General features: G+C 42.6%; 1 protein-coding gene across 6 annotated transcripts; it reads right to left on the reverse strand.

The window, feature by feature from the left end:
* Positions 1-616: 616 nt before the first annotated feature.
* LOC116321292 (catenin delta-1) lies at positions 617-18,230 on the reverse strand. Of its 6 annotated transcripts, XM_039618526.1 has the most exons (22): positions 17,920-18,230; positions 12,563-12,686; positions 10,982-11,145; positions 8,947-9,015; positions 8,738-8,857; positions 8,365-8,627; positions 7,606-7,887; positions 7,265-7,502; positions 6,926-7,148; positions 6,573-6,768; positions 6,341-6,458; positions 6,065-6,218; positions 5,849-5,866; positions 5,481-5,549; positions 5,161-5,288; positions 4,839-4,989; positions 4,544-4,736; positions 4,179-4,387; positions 4,045-4,086; positions 3,879-3,946; positions 3,589-3,691; positions 617-2,315 (listed from the first exon to the last, which is right to left on the reverse strand). In XM_039618526.1, the coding sequence occupies exons 3-21, from the start codon at positions 11,138-11,140 to the stop codon at positions 3,632-3,634; spliced, it is 2,760 nt and encodes a 919-aa protein (XP_039474460.1). In that variant the 5' UTR covers positions 11,141-11,145; positions 12,563-12,686; positions 17,920-18,230; the 3' UTR covers positions 617-2,315; positions 3,589-3,631. The 6 variants fall into 6 exon arrangements, with proteins under 6 accessions (XP_039474460.1, XP_031596983.1, XP_039474474.1 ...); XM_031741123.2 differs by lacking the exon at positions 12,563-12,686; XM_039618540.1 differs by lacking the exon at positions 10,982-11,145.
* Between the last annotated feature and the right edge of the window lie 536 nt (positions 18,231-18,766).

Below are 18,766 nucleotides of genomic sequence, written 5' to 3' on the forward strand. Positions count from 1 at the left end.
ATACACATCATAGCTTAACTAATATCAAACTTTCACACAGACATCCGCTCAAAGCCCTCGTGATCCAGCAGCTGCTTCTCAGCCAGCCCCGGATGCATTTCAGATGCGCTGCATACTTGAAACACCTAGACACTTTCGTATCCACAGACAACCAACCGTGTATCTTTGACATGTTAGGAAGCAAACAAACACACACCTTCAGGACACTACCCTCCTGTCAACATGCTGCTCTGCGCGTAACCAGAGACAAACAGCAAAGCCGAGAACGTCAGCGCTCGTCCGGCCTTCAGCTTTACTGTGGCGCTTGAAAGTTAGCTGGCTTTAATAAGGCTTGAGCACAAGGTGCGAGCAGTTTGAGGTCTTAAGTTAGGAGATTAACGTGTTTGTCTCTTAAATAAAAAGCATTTCCCAACTGAAAGCACTACTAATTAGATCTAAAGATGTGAGGGAGTGAATATCAAACACACCAACTATGAGCATTTGCCATTACAAGAGTGAGGGGATGAAATTACACAGATGCATTTCCCCTCTTTAATTAGATATGTTTATCCACACGATACAGGAGTCCTTCCTCAAATCAGCACACAGACACATCAATCACACGTTACCAAAGCTTGTCTAGGAAAAGATCTTTATTTATAAAAAACAACCAGTTACATACGTCACTGAAAAAAAAAAAAAAAAAGCAACTTCTCAGAGCCAAGGCAGGTAATGAATGGTACATCATAATTTTACATGGATAGGCAACAGTACAAATATACTATGTGTGTGAAGAGTTAAAAAAAAAAAAAAAAAAAGGATGATTGGTCTCTTTTGCCTTTAAAACAACTCTGCTGTAAAAGTGGAATTATAAAGTAGAACAAATTGCATAATGCTCTCATCCACCACTCCCATACATATAAACCTCCAGAAAATAAAAATAAACAAACAAAGAAATACAAAAAAAACCAAAAAACAAACAAACCCAAAAACAAATGTGCCTTCTGCCAGCCTCCCACTTTAAATTACACCTGTATCTCTCCCAACCTGTTAAAACTCGAGTCTCCTCTGAGTAAAGAAGCCTCCCAAATGTTTTTTTTGTAACACAGACAAGCATGTATAAAAAACAGCTACAGAATTTTATATTTAAATTTCTTCCAAAAAGTCACTCCAGCTGGTCCAGAAGAAAAATGAAAGAAAAAACAAAAAGGATGAACAGGTAGGTGTACAGGAATGGTTAAGGGCCTTCTGAAGCTGTATGTCGAAATATTTTAGTGGCTTAGTAGTGTTTGTTCACAGCTTCTCATCTCAGTACCAGGTCTGACGTGTTGGCTGGTTTAGTTGGCTAAACCCAAACAGGAAAATCCAAAATAAAGCAGCTGAAATTCTCCTAAGTGTTCCATGTGTGGAGGGACAAAAGGGAACAAAACAAAAACAGCTTCCTCACAGGAAGAGAAGCAAAAAAAAAGAAGAAAAAAAAAAAAAAGACAGCATGACTGATGGAATAAACATGTGGTGTCATCTGGATCAACACACAATCATTCAAAAAGGTCCATATTCATTTTCCACGTGCACACACGCCCACAGGTTTACTGTATGATAAATATACACACACCTGCCCCTTCTTGTCATCCCAACTGAGAGAAAATAACTCTAGACAGGAAAATAACTCCTATATAAACATTCTCAATCTACAGGGCGGGCTGCCGGTGTGTCCCAACCTCCCAATGATCCCAGTACAGGGATGACTTAAATTAATGAGCCAAAACTACTGCAGTCACCCCCCTTTTTCTTTTTATATACAGTATATACCCTACTTAAATGTCTAAATACAAACTTATCAGGGCCAATGTCAGGTGGCTGTAACATGGCAATAAAATTGCGAGGAGGAAAAAATAAAAAAAGTTAACAGCATGAGAAAAAAGAAAAAAAGAAAAAAGAAAAAGCAAGCCGGAGGACAACACCAGAATCAAATGATTGTCAACAAAGGTGATTGCCTTTACAGAATAATTATAAGTTATAAACGGAATACATTTCTGCTGCTACAACTGAATTTGCACGTGTGTGTGTGTGTGTGTGTGTGTGTGTGTGTGTGTGTGTGTGTGTGTGTGTGTGTGTGTGTGTGTGTGTGTTGAAAGTCTTTGCCTGCAACACAACCACTTTCTTTGGATGCCAACCCCCCCGCCCCCATGTTTTGATCCCATCTGTGTGGTGATAAGAGAGAGAAATGGGGAAAGGAAGGGGTGAGAGGAGAGGGAGAGTCTGGATCTTCTCTCCTCAGTAGCAGTGGTAGGGCAGGGACGGCCCAGTCTGGGTGATGCAAACTATCAGTTTTTCTGGAGGAAGAGAGGAAAACACAATGATTAAAAAAAAACATAAGTACAAAAGATGTGGCTGATTTAGACATCAAACAAGGCGGCAACACAAAGACTTGTGTGGTATAAGTATGGCACGCTACACACTAGTGTTGTCACAGTAACCGACCTTTCATCAGGAGGCTACTATAATCACATTACTGTTTTAGTTTAGTAAATTAGATTCTAATTCCTGGCCTGCTGCCCTCCACATAAAATTATTCCATAATAAACTGAGGTCTGTACTGAAGTCAATCATTCATTAACGACTCTAAACGAGAGACTGGGCTGCTCTGTTTGATTTGTTACGCGTCTTAACTGTCAAACATGTTTATTTAAAAACCCTCACCATTCTGGACATGCAGTCAGAAACATTTTACAAAGTAACCCCAACAAAGCTGTTAAGAAATAACACTTCTTGCCACTACTTTCCTCACAAACTCAAAGAAATCAATGAAACCCATTTCCATTCTGGGGTATCTGTTATTGTAGTAGCCGACACAACCACAAGAGTGTGCTCTCACACACAAATAACAACCCACAACAGTGGAATGGATCTCCGGAAAACCAGACAAATATTTCACAACATGACAAAAGCATTAACACTTCCCGACATTCTTAAATCCACTCCAGCAGCTGATTGTAAAGGACTTTGAGGGGACAATGATTAGAGTAGCTGTCACAGCAAAACTGCTTTGGGAATCCTCAATTTCATCAGAATAGTTTTGATTTTCATGTGCCATTTTTTGCTACGAACAACAAATGTGACTAGTAACTTTTTTGCATGGCATTTAACACCATAAATGCACACATAAGGCACAAAATGGGCCCGAAGTTTCATGCCATTTGTACCCAGTCCCCTGAGATCATGTACAGCAAACGGGTAGAAAACTGAAGCCGAACTTTGGTTTTGCATTAAAAGGACTGAGTAACTTTTAAAACCGGGGTATTGTGACAACACTAATGCATAAACAGTTATTATTCTGAGGATCTAAACGTTATTATTTAATGATCAGCCCGGGGTTCGGATTTACAATGACAGAGGACAATGCACAAGGAGCACCTAGCAGCATACTATACCAGCATGAATACACAACACATCAGGGTATCTCATATTTAAGCATCAGTACAACGATACCTCTGCCTGTTTTAGTTCACAATCAGACTTGGACCAGGTTTCACTGAGGTTTTCAGTTATTAGAGACAAAAAGGAGTTCATAAAGGTCATGCAGGAATAGAGGTCAGTTGGACATACCATGCTGTTACATGCAGAGGGGGGTAGAGGGGATGGGGGAGGGCTAACCATCGTAGGAGTCCAATAGAGGCAGGGAGCCCTTTCTGCCCCCATACACCCCTCGCTGAGAGAGGAGCCGAGAAAGACAGAGAAAGAAAGAAGGTGGACAGGAAGTGAGTGTGAGAAAATATGTGTCAGTAATCGTGAGGTTTTAAAAGGTTACAATCAGGAAATATTCAGAGCTGTGCAGGAGGTTAGGGATTAGTGTCATTAAGCCAGCAATCCAACATGTTAACAGTGACTTGAAGTACCGGTAAAGTGTCTGTGGTCTCATCCAGAGTGTGTCTCCTTTCTTTCTGGTCCAGTGTAGAGTAGGCCTCTGAAGGAAGATGAAAACAGGTTAAAATTTACTAAAGATTTATTCTTGAGGGAAAAAAACAAAAAAACCCAAAAGAAATGTAAAAGAAATCTACTAACCAGGGCCAATGTCATTCAGGGGAATCATGTCCCTCTTTTCCCCTGACACAAAGAAAAACAGTTCATGAGCCAAGCTGTAAAACTTCATAAATAACCCTTCTGCCAAATTTGATGTAAATACTTTCTCTGCTCACCTCTGTCCAGGAGGGGTGTAGTGCTGTCTTCATAGGTGCCGTTAGCTCGAGTGCTCGGGCCGTTAGTGGTAGTGGTGCCTGGGTTAATGTTAACCATGAAGTCAGTCTTCTTCCAGCCGTCTTTCTCAAGAGGTCGGCGCAGTTCCTTGTGAGCCCAGACGAGCTGCAGGACCTGGCTCGCCCCCCGCACTTCGCGATCAGAGCGCTTGCTGCAAGATAACCAGAGATAAGGGTTGGAGCTGTTATCATCTCTGATGCGTTTTCTGTTATATAACACACACGGCTTACACCGGTTAGAAAACAGCTACTTTTATAGGACAAAAAACATAAGCAAAGCACCTTTTCTACACTCAGAAAACACTCACCCATCTTTGTTGATTAGCACCAGGCTCTCGATGCCTCGTTTCTCTCGAAGGACCTTTGCTGGCTCCAATCTGTTGCCTAGCACCTCAGTGAGCGTGCTCAGTACAGACACAACCGTCTCCTCGGATAGATTACGCCCAGACTGATTCTGAGCTCCAGGCAGGTTGGCCACAAGGTGAGGCACTGCATGCAAACCTGCAAGAGAAACTCTTACGCTTAACCCAAGTGCAATGAATGTTTAGAAAAATGACACAGATGCTAAGATAATAGATAACAGCTAAGAAGAAACAATCTTACCTAGCAGTTCACAGTTACGGTTGTCAATGGCAAGATTCCTCAAAGCTCCAGACATTGCACGAACCACACGGTCATTGCCATGAGCCAGCAGTTCTGCCATCATGGGGAGTCCCTGCTCATGACGCACCTTGGCCCTGATATACCGACCGTACTGTATGAAAAGCACAAAGAATAGATCAACTTTACTTTTCATCTAATAACATAAAAACAAAACAAAAGACCCAACTATTCAGGGTTCATGCACTTTTAAAGTTCAAAATTAAACATTAGCCTTTTATAGCAGAGAGCCAGCTCTGAATCACTGATAAGAAATGATACTAACAGTCCACCGGCCAGCACACAGGTTCTGGATGGCGCCGGCAGCAGCCTCGAGCACCGATGGGTTCTGGGTCTCTTTGAGCAGTGACGTGTAAACACGAACCACTTCAGGCTGGAACAAAAGCTCATAACCTAAAGTTGGCAGAGAGAGAGAGGAGTTTTAGTTTGTGCTGGGTGTAGATAACACCTACAGTATATCAAAGCTGATGTCCACCAACTGAGATGATAGAGACTACTTCTTAATACACAAGAGGATTTGTGTGCTTTGTTATGAACACAAGCTCCCTGATCAAATATAAATCATCTGAAGCAGACAAACAGTACCTCTGGCAGGTGTCGTTCTCTTTGGAATATCAACCATATCTGCACTTCCATCATCTACATCCTTCTTTCCTGCAGAAAAAAAAAAAAATAAGAAAAAAGAAAAAACAGCAGATAAGACAAAATAAGTGATGTTGGGAGGGGGGGTATAACCGTTTTCATATTCTCAGTCTTCTACTGCTATCTGGTCCAACATGCAACCAGTACAACAAGCGTCATCAGCATGCAATGCTATGTGTGATCATGCCTGTGGAATGCGTGTAAATTCAACGTTATTTCTCCAGGTGTTTCAATATGCATTAGTAAAATAATGTGATGAGAGGGATGGACAGCTTCGCAGGTTCGTGAGAACACCAAACGCAAACTCTTACCTTTGGAAAACCACTCATCTAAACAGAGCACAGAGAGAGGAAGAAGTGAAATAGGGTGGGAAGAAATAAGGAGGGAGAAAAGGAAAGGGGGGAAACAGTGGTAGAGTGTGAAAAACAGGGAAAGGGTCTTCTGCCACCAAAAAGCTCAACCCCACCAGTAACTGCCACTCACTCAAGCACAAATCTGACACAATGGAGTAGCTGTAAAACACCAACCTTTGCCTTTTCTAGAGCCAAAGCAGCCGCCCTTGCTGGCTGGAGCCGGGCCCTGGTTGACAGGTATGGCCTCTGCGTATTGTTCACAGCCGGGGATTTCACGGTGAACCTGATAGGACAGATTCCTCAGGAGGCAGACGCAGTTCTCCACCAGCTATAGGAAGAAGGGGTGAATGGGGACAAGAGGCTCAAACTCCAATTTTTATTTTTATTTTATTTTTTTAAAATCGCACAACTGTCTTGTGAAAAAAAGACAGTTTTAAGTGAATTTTTAACCTTATTGTCCACATCTTTGCAGTTGATCTGTGACTGGACCATGTACATAAGTGAATCCACCAGCCCCGTGCATTCCCTCAGCTTTCGTCTGGCCTCGCTGCGTTCTGAACTCACATTCCTGCAGTAAAGGGAGAGAAGTTAAGCACATAATTGCATGTTTTCTCCTTAAAATAAGCTTCCTTTTCTCCTTCTTCAACTTCCTCTGCTTTTCATCCATTGATCTCTTGCATACCTAAGGCAGCCAGCAGTGTTGGTCAAGGCGGTCTGCCACTCCATATGGCGTGGTTTGCAGCTTTCTTCTCCTCCTCCGCTGTTCCCTCTCTCCCAGCCTGAGTGTGGAACGATCACCTCGTCAACTAGAGCATGCAGGGCGTGGTCCACAATCTCCATCTTAACTGAATCGTGGGATGAAAGGTTCCACAAGGTGCCTGGGATAATATAGAATGAATATTAGAATCACTAAAATAAAGAGACAGTTCAGCCTTTAAATATAACCACCACACAAAACCTCCAAATAGTAGTAACATTTAAGAGGTACATATATTAAAAAACAAAAAGCACAAGTATTTTAAATAACAGTGATACCTGTGATAGTGTCTGTGAGATCCTGGTTGTGTGTTTTCCTCAGTAATCGGACCAGAGCAGGTACACCATCGCAGTTCTTGATGGCGATCTTGTTGTCTTGGTCTCGTCCATATGAAATATTCTTCAGAGCCCCACAGGCTGAGTGGTGCACATCCTTACTAGGATGGTCCAGCATCGATACCAAAGCTGGGATGCCCTTCAGGCGGCGCACCTCTGATTTAACCTACAAACATAATTAGATACTTCCTTTAAAAAAAGAAAATAGCAGAAGAAACACTACAACTCAGCATACAAAGAAAGAGAGAACTACCAGAAACACAACTGCAGAGTTTGCTTTACCTTGTCGTTTTTGAATGTGAGGTGCTGGAGGAAGGCAGCAGCATTGGTTTTGACAGGGTCCAGGCGGTAATTCAACATGGCGATAACCTCCGGGAGCTCTGGCTGTCTCCACGAAGTAGGAGGTTTTCTCAATGTGCTGTCCAGAGAAGCCATGCTTCCTCTCTCCATCGTCATCGGGACGGCCCAGGCGTATGGCTCAACGCTGCCCATGTCACTGTCCAAAGTGTCCTCGCAGCTCCTGTAAAAGGCGATGGAAGCATTTATCAAGAGTGTTTATTTATCAAATAAAATATGTAATGTTGTGGAATGACTTAGTGCAGAACAGTACGTTTTTATTTTACCTCAGTCTTCGTCTATCGATTCCCCCAGGTCCCGGTCCCAGGCGTGGCATGGTACCATAGCCTCCAGGGTGCATGGGTGGAGGCCCCATTCCATATTCATCATATCCCATGCTACGCTGATCATCCTCCAAACCATAGTGGCCGTGCCCATACCGCATCTCCATCGCAGAGCCCATGGCCCTCATTGCCCGACCCACCTGGGGCTGTGCTGCGTACGGGTCGAGCTGCTGGCGGCTCGGAGCCCGGTAGCCAGAGTCCAGAGTCCTGTAGCCATCCATTGGCCTGAGTAAAGATGAAAAGACAGTGTTAGATTGACAGAGATAGCAGGATAGGTGCTGCTAATGTGGAACAGATCGACACGTGTTATCTGATGTCACATCTCGACTTCAGTCTGACACTTCATGGTCTGAGAACAAATGGGGAACAGATGTTTATAGTTCAAGGCCTGTCAACTATAAATTCTGCTCATGTCAGTTTCACACATGACTGAATGATTATTTAGAACATGCACTACAAAAAGCATGCTTAAAATAAAGAAAAAAAAATGGAATTATATTTAGTTTTGAATTATTGAGTGTCTATTAGTATTAACAAGGGCTAAAGAGTTAAATAATTAATGAGGCAAAAGAGGAAGTTATTCCCCTGTATGCAGCGATGGAAACTTCCATTACACTGTGGCTTGTAAAGACGTGCATGTTTGAATGTAGGGCAAAGCAGTCACCATTAAACGTCAAGACACTGTCCAGAAGCATCAATCACCTGTAGCGATCATCCATGTGTGAACCCCTGCTCAGACTAGCGTAGGCCTCTGATGGCGGACCTCCGCGATAGTCATCGTAACCACCCACAGGGCCATAGTGGTAGTTTCTGGGTACTGTAGCAGTGGGGTAGTCCATTCCACCAGGCTGCCTGTAAGGACGGTCCAATGTGGCGCTGTAGACGCCCATACCAGGCACTGACAAGCCCCCATCGATGGACAATGACTCAGTAGGCAGGACTGTGCGCGATATCGGTTTCTTCATCTGTGGCATAGTGAGATCAGTCCAGTGTTTTAAAGTGTTCATGGCAAAATTAAAATTTAATAATGTCTGATATCATCGGTGAAACTAAAGCATGCGCTAGATTAACATACCCCATTATCCATCCGCCGTGTGGTTCCTTCTTCGGAAAAGACTGAATGCACTTCCTGAGATTCATCCTCTGGTGTGTAGCTCTCATCTAGAGCGCCATGTGCGGGGTCCACCATCCTGTACTGTAGCAAAGACACCACACATGTAAATATTTAAGCATATAAAAATAACGTTCTTTCATCTATGTGCTTAACTTTTTACAATCACATACCTGTGTGCCGTTTATATACGTGTCTGTCAGCTTCAGTCGTTCTATGTCTGCATCCCCTAAACGCCCGTTCTGGGATGAAAGAGAAAAACATGACACTGAAATACACAGGGAAAAAAAATTAAATATACCATTTCACTGAAACAATATACAAGATTGAGGGTAAAGGCACAGTTCCCAGTAGTCGGTGCTGTCTACTTTTAACCACTCAGATGATATTACTGCTGCTGAAGCACATTCAGTGCTGACCAAACCGTCCCTGCATGTTTATGGTCTGTGAATCACTGCCAGACACGGAGGAGGACATTTTGGAATGCAGCCAGTCATCCTCACACCTCATTTCCTCCTGCACTAAACTCTTATATAATCAAAGGCTGTCACAGTGTACGACTTGGGACACTTTCTTTCTAAACCAGACTAACACTCTAGCAATGCAACTACTTCGGTTAGTGGCAAAAGCGCAGCACAACTGAGCTATTTTGGAAGCGTTTCTCAGCAGCTGTTTAGCGTTTCAACACTCAATTTCAGTATTACTGATACTGCTGACCAGAAAAATATTTAAAGACCTTTAACAATTTCTTCCACTTTGTTGCAATGCTACTGCGTTTTATTGTGTGCCCACAAGGAAGCAGGGCTGTGTTTTTGTTTTTTTAAAGCAATGTGAAGATTGGAAGTGCAGACTGTACATACACCGTAAAGGAAGCACAAACTTCCTCTAGAGCTGGTCCTTCCTTTAATACCATCTGATTTACAAACAACTCTGGTATGCATTTGAACCCATAATGGCAGAACAGATACTGTGTGCCTTTATCATATCGCACTGACAGCTATCATAAAGTTTTTGTAGCCTTCATGCTTTCAAGGATTTTCATAAGACCAAACATGAGATCTAATCGATGTCACCACGCCCTGAAAAAGGAAGGAAAACATTTAAGAACTGCTTACAAGAGTGTGCCAACATTTTTCTCTTCTACTGTAAAAGTGTGACTTGATCAAACAAACAAAAGCAGGTCCATTATTTTCTAACTGCTCAAACTTGCTACTGTGATAGTTAAGCGCTATGGTAAAGAAAAATAGCACAAGATAACAGTGGGACCACATAAATTATTAGTCTGGAAAACAAAACAAGTGGGAGTGACAGCTAAACCTCTAAAAAGCTTTAAATAAAATTAACAAAATAAATATGCCATTTAGCAATCCTGCCTCCATAAGTGCTCTCAGTTGTCAGATACAATGACATATTGACAGCATCAGAGCTAAAACGTGTCAGTTAATGGCCAAAATTTATCCACTGTCATTCTGAAAAGCCATCCTAAGCCAACCTGTCAGCTTCCTGCCAAACCTGGCAGCTCTGTGGAGTAGCCACAAGAATTTCTAACGTATAACACACAAATTTGCAAGTCTAATAGACACAACATGCAGCACCAACACACAGGCAGTTAAGACCGATGCATACAGCAGAAATGAATACTGACCTTTGAACATCCATTCATCTAGTATAGTTTAAAACAAATGAACACTGAGGATGCGACGTGATCATAAAAGTAAAGAATTCGTGATCTTAAAAACAAAATAAAAACTTGGGGAAGAAAACTTGTTTAGAGGACTATGCAACACATGCACAATGCTGTGAAGGGATAAGAAAATAACTGAAATTCCACAGCAGGGGAGAATGAAAAATGAATGTGAGTCAGAGTGCATCCGGTGAGTGACACTGTAGACATGCTGATAGGTTTTGAAGGCATGTAACAATAAGTTTGCAGATGAGGGTTAACAAGTCAGACATGTTATCAGAGTCCGTAAAGAAAGATCTAAAAAAGGTACGACAATGATGCACAGAAACGCGCTTGCAGAGCACTGGCTGAGAGGAGGTGGGACCGAGGAGATAGGGGATGAGTGATGGATGGATGAATGTCAAGAGACAAACGATGCATGAACTCACTGCAAGGGTTGGATGGAGGGAATAATGATCCATACAAAGATGTAGAGGTGTTGAAATGACTCAAGATGGGAATATCTGGGTTCTTTGGGGAGTTACCTGTGTGTGAGGGAGGGGACGACCCAAGGTTGAGGGGCTAGTGGCGGGGAGGCCCACTCTCCTCCTCTCCTCCTCCAGCGCTCTGGTCAGCTGTTCAAACTGCACCTCCTGCTCCCTGACCGACTCCAGCAGAGCCGCTGCGCTCTCACACTGCTCCATACACACTACACAGCCCCAAGGGGAGAGAAGGGGGCGTTACACACATGCATACAGCCCTAAAACAGGCTACAGCAGTGGGAGAGGGTGTATAACAAAAACACACTCTCCAAACAGAGTACAGCGAGATCCAGCTGATGCATGATTTGAATGGGGAGGTGGTTATCCTCAGATCTTGTTTGGTAACTAATACAGAGGTCTCTTAGACAGCTAAGGGATTTCACAAGAGTTCGCTTCATGATTCGGCTTCAGTGATGAAATTACAACAGTTAGCGTAAAGACACGCCTCCAACTGAACCTCAACCAGAGAATACACTAGAATTTTATAAGTCTCTTCTTGTCATGTCCGTTTCATTCATTTTTTCCCCACGTCACAACTATGAGCAATATTTCCCACATTTCATCAGCATCAACAGACAAGGAGTCTACACACACACACACACACACACACACACAAAAATTTGAATAAAAAATAAGGTGTTCCTCTGCAATCATTCACATTCCCTAGAACTTTGTGACAAATACAAGACAGAGCAGTTGATTCATTGTCCTTGTCAGTCACATCCTATGGGGTCAATTGAATGAGACAATGTTTAGAAAACCAGTAGCAGCGACTGGTCAGCCTGCAGGTAGAGAACTGTGTAACCAGGAGGAGGGAGCAAACTTTAAAAAAAAAAAATAATAATAATAATACTAAAAATAAAAAAAAGAGAGAGATCAGTTGAGGAAAACTGATTTTAAAAAAAATAAATAAAATGTATTTTTTGATTAAAATAAATATATTTGGGTGGCCAAGCAATTTAAATTCTATGCGTGGCATAGAATTTAAAAAGAAGAAGAAGAAGAAAAAAAAAAAAAGTTTCACTGGTAAACTGCAGCAGAGGGGAAGTGGTAGCAGAGGTTTATAGCACTTAACCATAAAAGTTTGTTAAATCACAAAGTGTGAATATGTAGCATTTTATCACAACATTACGTCAATGACTGCATGCAGTTTAATAAACCATCATTCAATAAACAAAGATATCCTCTAAATTTTGACACTGTCCGATACCACACAAGAAATGAGACGCCAAGAAAAGTTTTTAAAACATGTTGTAGTATCTTTGTATCACAAGACATTTCATGCAGCTAAAGTTTCAGATAAGAGCAGACAGAAGCGAAATGCTGTCCTTGAATGACTCACTTTTTTTTTTTTTTCCCCATATTAAAGTAGAATAATTTCTGGTGATAAATAGAAAATACTTCATATAAACAACCTATGGCCTTAGAGAATGAACCTTTTTTTTTTACTAAAACAGGAAGCTTAACACCACAACTTACAACCTTTAACCCCAAAGAGAACTGCACACTTCTCCTTATGGGTTGACCGCTAAAAATGCACCATCTGCCTTTAAACTGGGTTTACAGAAAATCCAAAATACACACCTTAACCTGTGGGCGTGGTTTTGGTAGAAGAGGTGAGAGATCACACCAAGGTCAGAAGTGGCGCTTTAGTTGTTCATGTGGAAAGTGACCCAACTACCGAGCCCCAGAAGCAGGTAGAAATGGACTGCAGAGAAAGAAAGGAGAGGTGGAGGAAAGAGGGCGAGAAGCGTTTTAGTGAAGACGCATCGGCTTGAAAATCAGCAACACAGTGAGAATACCGTACAAGCGTGTCAACGGGAGTTGTTTGCTCGCTCTGTGAGGAGGAAGGCACAGCAGGGAGACAGATATACAGTAGTTTCAGCCTTTGGACACACCCTGTATTTACTCAACATTTGGCCAGAGTATGGAGGCTAGCTGGGGAAAGTTGAACAACCTGCAGCTATTTCTAGGTCGGAGAACCTCGACTGTCAGCATAAAGAGCTTCAGCAAAAGCAGGTTTTAGAGATTCTAACATATGTTCTTCTTACCACCTCTTCTTCTTTTTGCCCTTTTTCCATCCAAGATTTTCTCTCTAATCAGTTTTCATCCTACCTGTGGCTCCGAGCATTAATCCACAAATCTCCTAACTGACTTATATCCCCTCCCTCTATATCCTTTGTTATTGTACCTTAAGACACTGTTATACCAGAGGCAAACAACTGGATAGTGGAGACTCAGATCCTCTTATCTGGTGATACACCCTGTTCTGCAGCGGCCCAGCTCTTCATGAGGTGAATAAACCCGCTATTGCCACACACCTGCATGACCGGTTAGACGAGGTGGGGGGGTGACTAAATTTCAGTCACACTGTCTGGCGCACTACCACAGCTGAAAGTTTGAACAACAAACAGGGCCCTGCATTTACAATTCAGGTAGCAGGTGTAGAGCAAAGCACAAAGCAAGCATTGGGGCTCAAGATGTGATGATGAATGACTCATCGTTTCACCTTCATGACACTGTATGAGTTTAAAAAGAACATAGTAATAAACAAAAACAAAACCATTATCACACACTATTACCACATAGTAAGATCATTTTCTCAGTTTCATTTTACCTAGTGAAATGACGCCCGCAGTGCTTGTCTGTTCCTGTATGCATTTCAAAATAATGACTAACAAAGCACACGACATTTAAAAAACCTAAAATAAAATCCCAGAACGGGGTGCGTTCAGTATGGGAAAAGAGGGAGGAAAAGTGGGATGACCTGATGAGAAAACCAGGCGTGGCTTGTTTCCTAAGACAAAGGAATCCGCGAGAACCAAAACCAGCATTTGCATGTGGGATAAGGCTGGCTGCCAGGAAGCGATATGATGTCACCTCATTGACTCACAGAGAGTCATAACCTCCTACCTGAGCAAATCACAAACTGCTGTCCTGTTACCCACATGCCTTTATATGGTCACAGCCCAGACAGGGCTGATTTCATCCTTTAGAGATTGAGATGGGCAGACTTTTAAGAGCTGGAAACAAATAAAACAGATGGACTTGTAGGAAAGATGAGGGAATGAGAGGGTGAAGCTTGGGGGGGTGAGGGCGATAAGGAAAGGAGTGCTGAATCAAAGATAAAAGCTAATCTTGCATTCCTAGCATTGTCTCCTGCCAATTCAGCACAGAGGCCCACCCACTCATCCAGTGTGGAATGAGCTAAGCAGGACACTAGCTAATAATCACTCAGAGATCAGTGTTTACTGTGCTCTTGTGGCACTTCAAGGCAGGTTTACTCGTCACTGTGACCCAAACACAGGAAAGTAAACTAATCAAGTCTCTAAAGCTGCTCTGTTTCCACAGTTTTGTGATAAACTCGCATAGTCTCAATTCTTGGCTTGTTAAAATCATTAATATTATCATTACCCGTCTGTAGGCCATCTTATTGAACTAATGAGTACTAATGCCATTTGCACAAGATGAATTATAAACCATGATAGATATTTCTTGGCAGGCGAGAATGTGATTGTGTGCGTGTATATATACTGTGTGTGAGCAAGTGTGTTATTGTGGTTTAACCACAGCCAGGAGGGAATTTGCAGCTGTCAGCCCGGGAGGCTGGAGGAACAATGAGAAGTTTGTGCAACTGAGAGCACGAGCGCAAGTGTGAAAAGAGTTTGGGAGCAAGAAAAAGATCATTGGACACATTTGACTGTGCATGCATCTGTGTTTATAATGTCACTCTTTACATGCGCATGGCTTCTGTCCTCCATCCGACTCTCTCTCTCACAGCTGTTAGTTTTGGCCTTGAAAGTCAGCGCAGAGTTTCGCTGAACAATGAAAACAATCAATGTCGTCCCACTGCCGCTCCGCTCCCCTTTCCCCTCATAGCCACTTCCTGAGAAACAGGATGTTATGAATTCGACATCAGAGCTGAGGAGAGGTCCGCAATGGCGTCTTTGGCTCACTATAAATCCTCTACCCCAATAGAACCAGTTGTACACAAACCTTGAAAACCTACCTAAGGTACACTTTCATAAACCACCAGCTGATGGTTGTCTTCTTCCATCAACAGAGTGTTTTGCTGCGGCGAAAATCCCCCATGGTCAATATGTTGATCACACGACCACAAGGCGCTTCCCACCCTGCCAATATTGTTCTCCATTTACTGTTCTCTGTTCTGCTTTTGTGAACTTTGGGAACCAATTTTTATGAACCTGCATAGCTAAGTCATCGCAATCTATTTTAAAATAAGTTACTAGAGCTTTTTTTTTTTTTTTTTTTTTTTTAAACAAATCTGGGATAACATCAGAAAAACTCTGACACACTGACATTATCATGAGTTCCCTTTTCTAATGCTAAAAGTGAGAAAGTCAGCATCACGGCTGCTCTAGCTAATGGAAATGATCTTATGAGTTAGCTGTCATTAGGTGTAAGGCTAGATCATGCACAGGGCAGCAAACACGTGGCCTGTCCGCACGCTGTAAACTTTGGACAGTTACGTGCTCTGTTCTCACATGAGCTACATCAAACATTACTTTCACTCAAATCTCCTACATATTACAAGTACAAAGTCATTCATTTTAATCACAGTTATGCTTTTAAATAATACTAAAACAAGAAAATTATTGTTTTGCTTTCAGCGCATTTTCCTTTATTGGGTCCCAAAATGTACCCCCCGCAACTACCTGAAAACTCAAAGTTTCTGCTTTTTAAAAGTTTAACCAAAGTCTGAGTAATCAGACGTTGTAACTTTATAACTGAGCACTTTAGACTGGTTAAAAGACTAGTTTATCTCTGATGCAACCAACTTAAATGTTTGCGGTGAATGTTTGCAGGCTCCATTTAAAATCAGTCTATTTTTGGTTTGATGATTCAAGAAGCAGAGTGGTCTAACCACTGAATCAGATCACTATCTTCTGTTGGGTTTCAGACATTGTGGTCTGACATTTAATATAAAAAAAATAAATAAGCCCAGGAGTTTTTTCTTTTCCTTGTAATAAGATGTCGAAAAATATGCCCAGAAAGACCAACCTAAGAAAAAAGGTAAAGTGGCAGAGGAAACAAATGGAGCAACCCTGCGTGTGGACTTCAGGTATGGAGTCACAACATGGACTTATACACATTTTTAAAAAGTCTATTTAAACTACAAAAATAAGTTTTTGTTTTCTTTAAAAGAGCCACACTGTTCCAAGTCAAATATGACAAGGAGAAGTAAAAGAGGTTCAACATGTCAAGTACCGTGCCTTGAGGTCAACTACAACATCTGATCGAACACTGACACACCACGAGTCAGACAGCTCCATCTGATTCTGCACCAATCAGTCAACGTGACTCACTCACTCCTGTCAGGGGATATCTGATCATACTCACATGTAAGCAACAATATAGCCTCTGTCCACTTAATTAAACTCTAGTCAGCACAGAGGCGCCTACACCTGCACCAGCTCCCACTGAAACAAGATATTCACTGCTGAAACGCACATCTGTTCACACATCTCAAAGTAACTAACTGCAATTTGCTCTTAAGTCAGTTTGATGCCACTGGTGGTAGTTTAAGCTGAGCATGGCTTGTAATGGGATTGAAGCTTTAGCCTCCTAATCCACTTACATCCTAACACACACACACACAATTAACATGCACGCACGTAGATGGACACACACATTAGGCCCTTCAGGGATTAACCTGTACACCTCAAGAGAGCAGACACAATTGTAGTCTGTGTCGGCAGCACGCATCAACAATCAAACAAGGACTTGCAGACAGACTTATTAGTGGTGGCACCTGGAGCACATGAGTCAGCTACAGGTAAAGTGATAGGTACAGGAAGCCTGTGTAAAAACACACTGTGTGCATTTGTGCCTTAATGAAACCAGTGTTTGTGAGTTCAGACACACAAACTGGCTGACAGTTATCCCCACCCAGGCACTTTCCTAACAAAAACAAGTCCACACAGGACTCACACAACAGGTTCACAGGCTGACAAGCTAATAATCCCAGGATGTGTGGCAGGCTGCAAATGGAAGACCATTAACCTCAGAGGTCTGCAACATATACATACACGTCTAACCAAACAGGTTTCCAATTATGCTTCAGGACACGGGAGAGCTCCTAATCGTAATTACCGTCAAGCCTGTGCAATCTGCTCCCTTCTTCAGCTGAAAAATATGTATGCTAACCGCAGAAAGGAGGCATCAGCTGCAACGATAAGTAGGTCAAACCACAGTTAAGTGCAAATAGGCAAAAAACAAAAACAAAAAACGCTCGAGCATCACACTGCCTTATCTGCTTGAACACCCCAAAACCTATCACCTGCAAGATCAGCTAGCTGTTAGCACCCCTTTTGAAATCCCACGCAATGTCGGGAATTGATTTGCTAGCGTTAAGATAGCAGCGTGGGGCAGGAGCGACGCGATGAGCTGGCACACAGAGACATAAATAAAAGGCGAACAAAGACTTACGCATTTGACTTACTCTGTAGTTGCGCTAGCGCTACTACACAAATAAATGACAACGCCGGAGATCAAATCAGCCCAAGTTGGCGTGAATGCTCGCTCAGCACCCGCATGACCTCGTTTGGATGTCTTGCAGCGTTAGCATCACAATAACCCACATAGCCGTCCCAGATCGCTGCCAAAAAAATAGCCAGGCTAGCGTTAGGGTAGCAAAACAGATTAGGCACGGGAATATTCGGTTAAAGCGTCCTTCACAATCAGGTCTGACGGCTTTCTTTGTTTTATCTCCTGGCACCAAAGGCTCGTTTGAGTCGTGTACGGCGAGCAATGGAGGGTCTCGATTTGAACTTAAAGTTAGCATCGTTAGCTAGCCGTGGAGAGTCGATGCTGTGACCACTCCTTGCCAGCGCTGCAGTGCACCCAGAATTTGATGGAGGGGGGAAAAACGCGACCCCCAGCACACTCAGCCATATGGTAACATTTACGAATTTACTCACCTGCTCTTGAAAAGCCTGCCCCTTCCAGACGGTCGTTTTTTTTTTTACTGTTTTCTGCCCTCTTTTTTTCCCCCCCTCCTTCTCCGGGTTCTGGGTCAAGCTCGTTAAAGACCGAGCGACATCACCGAGTTTTCTATCAAAAGGGAGGGCGGGATCAACGGCTACCGTAAAGACGCAGGCGCACAAAAAATTCCTCCTCTCATACAGGTGTTTTTCACGACGTGGGCGCAGTCGCTCAGCAATCTGCTATCAGAAAAGGGTCAAAATATAAAGTATCCCCTCCCAGATGAAACATACACTGGCTCGTGTGAGGAAGACTATTACAACAAAACGGAAGTGAGGGATTTAAATTGTGTTGTGGAATATAGAAGCTACCTCGCACCGCCTCCTATCTCCTCCCATCCATTTCCCTCAGTGGCCAAACACACACACACACAGAGAGTGATGTCATTTCATTGATTGCCCAAGAACAATAGTCTGAGAGGAAGCACCACTTTCATGGGGAAGTACGACAACAGCATTCCTCACCAAGTCGTCAAAACTACTGGTGTTAAAAACCGCTATCAACGGCCATCGTGCACATGTTACGCATGCGCTTGATCTGCTGGTAAACATGCTTCTTTACACGAATCATGCTTGACCACAGCTATTTAAAAGATTTAAGGCTCAACGCATGACTATACCTCTAGTTTTTGTTTTGTTTGGGGGTTGGTTTTTTTTACTATTTTGAATTTTAGTGTCTTTTTTTAACACTTTGAGTCCAGTCTCTTTTTTTAATACAGTCTGACTTTCCAGAGCTTTAGGTAAAATCTAAGAAAAAAATAAACAAACTACAAACTATTAAGCA

This window comes from Oreochromis aureus, linkage group 2 (genome assembly GCF_013358895.1).
Source record: "Oreochromis aureus strain Israel breed Guangdong linkage group 2, ZZ_aureus, whole genome shotgun sequence".
Taxonomy (NCBI): domain Eukaryota; kingdom Metazoa; phylum Chordata; class Actinopteri; order Cichliformes; family Cichlidae; genus Oreochromis; species Oreochromis aureus.

Coding starts and splice junctions, on each gene's coding strand:
- LOC116321292 (XM_031741123.2), bottom strand. CDS start 11,140: ATGGAGCAGTGTGAGAGCGCAGCGGCTCTGCTGGAGTCGGTCAGGGAG. Junction 7,503..7,605: donor ATCGATAGACGAAGACTGAG/GTAAAATAAAAA, acceptor CGCCTTTTACAG/GAGCTGCGAGGACACTTTGG. Junction 7,149..7,264: donor TCACATTCAAAAACGACAAG/GTAAAGCAAACT, acceptor TTATGTTTGTAG/GTTAAATCAGAGGTGCGCCG.